General features: G+C 28.8%; 2 protein-coding genes across 2 annotated transcripts; both read right to left on the reverse strand.

Annotated features, from left to right (window-relative positions):
- Positions 1–4,375: 4,375 nt before the first annotated feature.
- On the reverse strand, positions 4,376–4,840 carry LOC112603132. The gene has a single exon (XM_025351562.1). It carries the CDS (start codon positions 4,838–4,840, stop codon positions 4,376–4,378), a length of 465 nt encoding a protein of 154 aa, XP_025207347.1.
- A 412-nt stretch (positions 4,841–5,252) lies between these two features.
- LOC112603133 lies at positions 5,253–5,609 on the reverse strand. The gene has a single exon (XM_025351563.1). The coding sequence runs from the start codon at positions 5,607–5,609 to the stop codon at positions 5,253–5,255; it is 357 nt and encodes a 118-aa protein (XP_025207348.1).
- Positions 5,610–8,667: the final 3,058 nt, after the last annotated feature.

The raw sequence follows: 8,667 nt of genomic DNA on the forward strand, positions 1-8,667 counted from the left end.
TTTGTTGTACTTCGTTCAGATTACAGTATTGCTCGTTCATCTTTATGTGCTTTATACACTATAGCTCAAAATCTTCATTTTCTGCAATTAAAATACATATTGTTGTGTTTATAAATTTATATAAAAAGATCAAGATTAAAACTACTATTACCACTAGAATCAATAGATTTCCATGGGAGAACTAGTTCAATGAAATGTTTGTGCAGACTCATCTGATTTCGTTTTGATTCGTAGTTCATGTAAATCTTCTAAAAATATACAATTATATAGTTTGTAAATAAATACGCAATTGCGTTCTTACTTACTGTTCTACCATATTCAGGGTCATCACTGAAGGTGTATCTTTTAACCAACATACTACTTTATTTGTAATATCCTTCTTCATCATTAATAGATGTTACTATATTGAACAATAATATTATAATTAATTAAATTATTGGTTAATAATATTTGTATATATATTATACAGATTAAAAATGATTTAATCAATAACTGGTATTGATTACTTTAGTGATAATTATTACCTATATTAAGTAATATTATAGTATTATACATATAATATACCTAATGCTTTAATGATGAATATTTATATTATATGAACTGTATACCTATTTATAATTGATGCTCTCAAAACTATTTAGTGTAATCAAACAATTATTTTATATAAAACTTTAAAAACAACTAATAAAATTTCTAAGTATGTAGAAACAACCGAGTATTTTACTATTTTAGAATACCTACTAGCTCAAATGCTGAAATTAAAACATTTAAAATATAAGATAATATAAGGTAATAGGTATAAGATATTTTGATTTACTTTTATTAAAACGTTTAAGGATTAGCTGAATATAATATCACTTACCTGTTTCTATAGTATTTTCATAATTAATATCTGGGTAAGACTTTCTGTAGACGAATAATATTTCTGTAATTTATTTACTAGTACTAGATTTACATTTGGCGCTTCTAGTGAATCTTGACATTTAATACTTTAGGTAATACACAATATTAATACAAATAATAATGATTTAAATTTTTAGAACTTGAAATAATAAAAGTATTCATGTATGGTACTTACTACTTAAAAACATATTGATAATAATAATTATAAGCCAATTGATAATGATATTAACATAATTTATTAAATTGATTGATAATGATAACCATTGTTAATCGATATGACAATTTGGCGCAAAACGAAAAGCTATTCTATTAATAAATACAATACAGTCATATTTTGTGTTGTGGCTGCACTATGACATTATAAATGCAATACTGCCACAACTCTAAATATTGCTGTTTAGTTCAACATATCACGCGATAATTGCTTTTTTCAGGTGAAGAAGCGCAAGTCGAAATGGAGTCTTGAATTTTGACTTCAGTGATAATTTGATAAATTAAATAAGTATACTGCCATAAAGTGAATATGGCTCTCTTGCATTGAATTAACTAACATTTAAATATTCAATACTGACACATCTCTATAGTGGCTAAATAAAATTATATTGAATGTGCGTTCTTGCATTTGATAGAGCTTATTTTTCTCTATTCAACAGTAGTCATAACTCAAAATTCATGAATTTTGAGTTGTGGCAGTCTTGTTCTAGCAGTGCGAAATCTGACAACCATTAAATTTGGACTTAAGGAAAAAAACATGCAAATGCATATAAATCCTAGCCCTATTTATAACTAAAATAAGCAATACAATTAATGAGAAATTTAAATTTAATAAAGAATAAATAAATTAAACTATTATATATAATAAATAAAAATATGTTATAAAAATAAATTATAGGTACGACAGAAAGAATTTTTTTTAATGGAATGTTTTTGGAAGGAAACTTTGAACATAATATACTTAATCATTAGGACAAATAGGGGAAAAAATCATAACTAAATAATCACTATCATCTTGGTTATTCATGAACTGTATTTGTTGATTGTTCGAAATAAAAACTTAAAACATAATCAATGGTTAATGCACATGTATGTTGTCACATATTGACATATCGAGTATCAATATGTAGCCATATAGATACATATTATGGAGGTAGAAATATCGGATGACAGTGCTACAAGGGCATGGCCCGAAAATGCACATTTTGACTTTAATAATAGTTATAATATACTACTAAGTAGGTATTGTATACAGTAATGAATCTTACCTTTCTAGTTGCCATGATACACTTTAAGTCTTAAAACGATCTAAAAAACGATGACAGGATACTAATCAGCTGGATACGTGATGCATGTATCATGTATCTACTGCTGTATTGTCGTACTATTGCAAGTAGAAAACAAGAGTCACGAGAAATGTGAACATTCGTCCACAATCAAAAAAACACATTTACTGTTATATCTGCTGTAGAAAAATAATAATTAACGTACGACTGACGAGTCACGAGTGACGACGGTTATCGGTGGTGTTTCTGGGTATTGTTGATAATTTATAATAATAAAACTATTTTCAGCCGCTATTTATAAATTAAAAATAAAACCCATATCTATGGCGGAGTACATAATAATTTAATATATTTTTGGATTGCTATCAACATCAAAAGAACATAAAATTGATATAATATATTATATTCTAAAATAGGTGGCGTTTTTATTATTATCAAATATTCTTACAACGTTCTACTGCTATGTTTATTTGATGTATTTATATTTGGAAATACATACATTCGTTGAATGTTTATTTCGTGTAATAAATATTGATGTTTTTTTTTAACAAATATATTATATAAAATAAACGTTATAAAATTATGTTATTATTGTAACTTAAAATTAACATTTTAAGGATGTTTAAAAACTTAAATTGCACAGTGGGGAGAGGCGATTAGAGTAGGTGTAGCCTATCGTGAGATGTGAATAAGACAGATTCCGCTTACATTGTTTTAATTTCCATCTTTTTATGTGACGTTAAAATTATTATAACATTTATAACCAATGTAAATTGAGACATTTTATTTTAGTCGAAAATGACCTATTAACCTTATTTTTTACATTGTTAATAATGCAATGAATTTTCTTCCGAAAAATAACATAGGCACCTGACTGTGCAATTGAGTCTTAACGTCATTGCTCGAGTTTGGAAAACGTGATGAGTGAATTTTCAAAGCGGATAGTTCATTCATGGTTTTCGGGAAATGTGTTTAGTCAGTTTAGTGATAATACTGTTTGATATGTGTAATAATGATAATTATATATGTACAAATATACATAATACGATGACAAAGACTACAAAATGATTTTACCTATGTGTAATATGAATGATGTGTAACAAGGTCGCGTTTCAAAACACTAATGAATGCCATGTGAACACGAGTTACGTAAATTATAGAATTATAATATGAACTTTTATTTTTATTAAATTAATATTAAAGAATATGTTATATCAGATTAAATTAAACTAATATTGTTAATTGATAGCCTGTATCTTTAATTTATTATTTTAAATTATATTTATATTTTTTATAGTCTTAGTTCTATTGATAATATCTCAGTAAAAGTTCATCAGTATAAGAAAATCAGTTTAAATAATATATATTGTATTAGTTTTCTTACATGTATAATATGATAATATGACATTACTATATTCAACGTCTGCAAATAAAAAAATAATAAATATGTTATTACTACCTACAACAAAAAGGTTTTTACTTTTTACATTCTATAAATAGAATAATTTTTTTTTTTTTTTGGAATGTTATAGTGATTTTTGACACATTTACATATTATTTAATTTTTAACTTGGGGAGCTTGAATATCGTATTCTATATAAATATCAACCAAAAAAATTAGTTAAATTTTGACTTGTCACGAATCCCAATGTAACATAAGGATTTTTAAGTTTAAGTTTATGTATTTTCGTTAAATAATTATATACTTACTACAATATTTGTATCTTATAGTTTCTGTTTATAAATTTATAATTTGAAAAAAATAATGTAAATACAAAAATGTTGTTATTCTATTTTCATGAATGATACTCTTAACAATAATTGTTAAACATTTATTATTCAGTTCTTAATATATTAAAATTAAGTTTGAAAATGATAATGCATAATTATATTAATATCACTATCATTGAATATAATGTTAAATTGAAATAATTTATCATGTTTGGATATAAAATTGTATGCAGGTTAAATGAATTATCATTAAATTTTTATTAGTTAATTATAATTTATATTAATACTAGCTGACCCGGCCACGCGTTGCTGTGGCTAAATGTTCTTACACTTGATATTAAGCTGACAGTCTTAAACTTTTAAACGTTAATATCTAATTTTTTAAATTATAAATACTTTTAATTTTTCTATTTAATTTAACACCAATCGGTGCACAATGCTTTTGGTTAACCTGTCTTTAGCTAACACAAATAGATTCGACAGTTTCCCAACACGTGAACACGCAACATATAGTGAGAAAAACATGGATTTTCCAAATCTAAACCACAAATGGATATTGTTTGACCTTGAGATTTATTTATAGACATGGCGAAAGCTAAACGAATTGGAAACTGCAGCCTTTTGAAGGGTATGGTAGAATCTGATGGTATCATCGGAATACGTGGCAGCAGGACCACTTTTCCTTTAAACTTCCCAGACAAAATGGTTGCTTCAAGAATGTTTCCGGTAATCTTTTTGATGACCAAACGCGTACCGTTACATAATTGAGGTGGCTTCAAATTACGGAGGAGAATAATAGGGGAACCAATATTTAATCGAAGATTATGTGGTGGCATTCCAGGGATATCTAATGAATTTAAAAATTCATTCGGAAAATTTACACTTTCATTTTCGTCAACAACAGTATCGATTGATTTAAATGACATCAGATCGCCTGGTAACAACTGTTGTATCTGGAAGTTAATTTCGTCAACATCAACGTTTTTGGCTGCCAAAATCGCCCGTTGACTAAGCCATTCATGATTCAAATAATTATTCTGTATATCCGGGAAAATACTTTGAATCAAATCATTTTTATCCTGAACAACAGTGCAAAAATTGTCCGCGAAAGTAGAGCGAGGTATAACCGGTAAGGTCTGCCGGAAGTCACCAGACAAAAGTAAGATAGCACCACCGTAAAGTTTATTATTGCTGTTTTAATCTTGCATAGTTCTGTTTAGTGCTTCAAGTGAATATTTGTGTGCCTTTGTGCACTCATCCCAAATTATTATAGAACTCTTCCGCAACACTGCAGCTATTCCACTATTCTTTTTGATGTTACACATTGCATCTGGTTTATTATGAACGTCCAATGGCAGCTTGAATGTTGAATGTGCTGTTCGCCCACCATCCTAAAGTAGCCGCAATGCCTGACGTTGCTACAGCTAATGCGATTTTTTGTTGCGACCGTATTTTGGCAAGAATCAACGACATTAAAAATGTCTTACCGGTTCCACCGGGTGCATCCAAGAAAAAAAAACCGCCTTGTTCAGCAGCAACAGCCAGCATAATCCGTTTATAAATAATTTTTTGTTCTGCTGTCAGTAATGGTTCACTGTTCATGATAATTGTTGCTAAACTTCCATGGTCATATTGATTTTCTCGTTGTAAATCGGTATTGACTAAGTCGGTGGCTGGACGATTAGGTGATGGCATACCATAATGATTAAGTGGTAAATTTGAAATAAGAACACATAAATCCTCGATCAAGACCAATGCTTCATTTTACATCTCTGGTGTATAATCTCTAATTTGGCATTGATTTATGTGTCTAATTCGGTGCAAGATGTCTTCTGTCTAATTTCGGATTGTTATCAGGCATTGGCATCAGTGATCCGATTTTATGGTACACCTGGCCTTGAATTTTGAATGTAGTTTCAAAATTACGCCCATCGGATGCACGATCGCAAATTTTAGTTGCCCCAAATGACGTCATTTGGAAGCAAGAATTAAATTTGTGTATCTTACGCAAAAATAATTTGGAATCATCAGAATTGCCAGTAAGAAGGGATAATAAGGGCTCCGGCGGAGCGGGTAGAGGTGACAGCACAACTTTTCCTGATGCGCAGCACATGCCGGCAGCTTCATTCCGAAATTTCAATGCCTGACAATATTGACATACTTTATCCATTCCACCGATAGCAATCATTGAATGCGCTGAGTAGTTAATATCTGGTGCATAATCAAAGGCAAGCCGAACGAATGATGCACGTGTTAATGAGCGGCTGATCCGTTGCCTTTGTCGATCTCTTTCTCGTACTGTAGCTATGTTTCGTTCTCGTGCCGCTCTTGTTCTCGTAATATTCTGTTGCAGACGTTCGTCACGCTGTTCTTGAGATTCTCGTGCACGACTTTCTGCAGTCCTAATTCTTTGAGCTGCATTTCTTGTTTCCATTTGTTCTGGTAATTGCTGAGCTCTTTCAACACGTTTGCGTCGTGACCCTTTGCTGCTCGCGTTGTTGAAGTTAGATTTTTTCGGTGGCATATTATCATAGCACATAAATAAATAAATAAATAAAATAAAATAAAATAAATTGAAATTATTGTGGCCATGGTAACGTAACTTTTATAATATTTTTTTTTTTCGATTTTTATCGATATTAATCGATTTCAAGCCCTGCTATTATCGATTTTTGTATTATTATTTATATTTTATTTTTATCTGCTAGAGGGTGCCACCGGTGTAACTCGGTTTTTGTCTCTAAATCTCTAACTCACAGGAGTTAGGTCCATACCCTATATCCTGTCTTTTAAGTTGGACCAAATTACACGCGGTGTAAAAATTTCATCAGAATCGATTAAGTGGTTTAGGAGTCCATTGAGGACAAACATTGTGACATGAGATTTATATATATATTAAGATATATATATATATATATTATAATATTATTTCATTAAATGAAAATAATACTAAGCAATATCAAATTATTACTTTGGTATGGTTGATATAAGCAATATGTATGAATACGTGAATATAATAATATATAATATATAATATATGATATTATTATTATCCTCTAAGTAAATATATTATTTTATAGTGTTATTTTAGAACGATATCAAGTATAATGTTTACCATACTATAATATTAGTTCTGAAATATTACTTAATCATTTTTACTATGTTAAATCATAACCTTAGAAAATATTTTTGATTATTTTAGATTGTATTTAAATATATCATTATATAATAATAATAGTGTTCAAGAGGGTTTATATGTGATATGTAAATAATTATCTCAAATAATCTATTGTTAATTAATTCATTATATATATAATTTTAGAAATATATCAGTTAATTTATTACTCAATGTATAAGTTTATAATAAATAATTGTTTTAAATAATCTATTGTTAGATTAATTCAATAGTCCACTGTATCATTACATACTACAGCTTTAAAATTAGAAAATGTTCGACATTGTATGTAAATACCTAACATATAGTCAGTTTTTGATATATTATATCCTCTATAATTTAGTGGTTAGAGCACTGGTCTTGTAAGACAGGGGTTGGGGGTTCAATTCTCTCTTGGAGAATACTTATAAAAAATCAAATAGTTGAAATAATCACATATGTATGTATGTTCTATACTTTTATATATCTATGTTGTAACAATAATATATATTATTGTTACATGACACCTATGTATGTGTCAATTCCGTAGTAGGCAATAGTGGGATATTTATGCTGAGATAAACATTGTTAATGATTGTGAGGCCTGTGGCCAATACGCACCGTTTATCGAAAGGGCAGTTCGAGACTGACCAGCAATAAACACGAACTCACCAAAAAACATGAACTCACCAACACCGGGATTGTTTACCACCATCTACATTTTGTTAAGTACAAACCAAAAATATATTTTGAACAGAGATTTATAAACCAAACGTGTTTTATTTATTGATAAGATCCCACATACCGTGTTCTAACCCCCCAGCTACGGAAAATTTATCCATAAGGACCAGAAAACCTTCCCTGGATAACTAATATAGTAACTAGGTTCCCCAGCCACGTTACATATTTGGTGGAGGCGCCGAAGTTTTAGACATTTTTACGTACAAAATTATCAATAATATACAACTCTGTTTGGTTTATACCTCTCTGTGTTAATTATTTTTTGACGTAGTTGTAGTATAAATATTGCTCCTTATATATTTCCAAATTTCATGTGACAGCAGATTTCAGCATGATATATTTAAATTAGGAAAAAATGACCTATGTGAAAACCTTTTTGAATCATATAAGCTAAAATAATTTGATATAAATTTTTTTTTTTATTAATTAAAAAGGGGAAATTTTAGGGGTAACTTTTAAAATTCAAATGGGAACATATATTTTTGAAATACGATTTGTGCACAGCTTAATTTTAAATGAATTTTGACGGGTCATTAACAAAAATATCTTAATAATTGAATGAGTTATCGACATCTGAATATTGGTGTTAAATTATTAAATTTCTACAGTGAATAACACTAAAAGTGCTTCTGTTGTACAACCTTAATAATCTGGGTATGTAATTATCAATTTATTATAGTAAACAGTAGTCATTACAAAACGTATATCAGTATTATCGTTTGATATTATTACCAATTAGAGATTATTTTTATTTATGGTGTCCTAATTGCATTTCTTAATCTGACAATCGATGACTTTGTAAAATAAAATAATATATTAATATGTAGGTATAACCTATAAGAGTCTAAGACTGTGATA

Source organism: Melanaphis sacchari, unplaced genomic scaffold (assembly GCF_002803265.2).
Source record: "Melanaphis sacchari strain LSU unplaced genomic scaffold, SCAv2.0 Contig97_pilon_pilon, whole genome shotgun sequence".
NCBI lineage: Eukaryota > Metazoa > Arthropoda > Insecta > Hemiptera > Aphididae > Melanaphis > Melanaphis sacchari.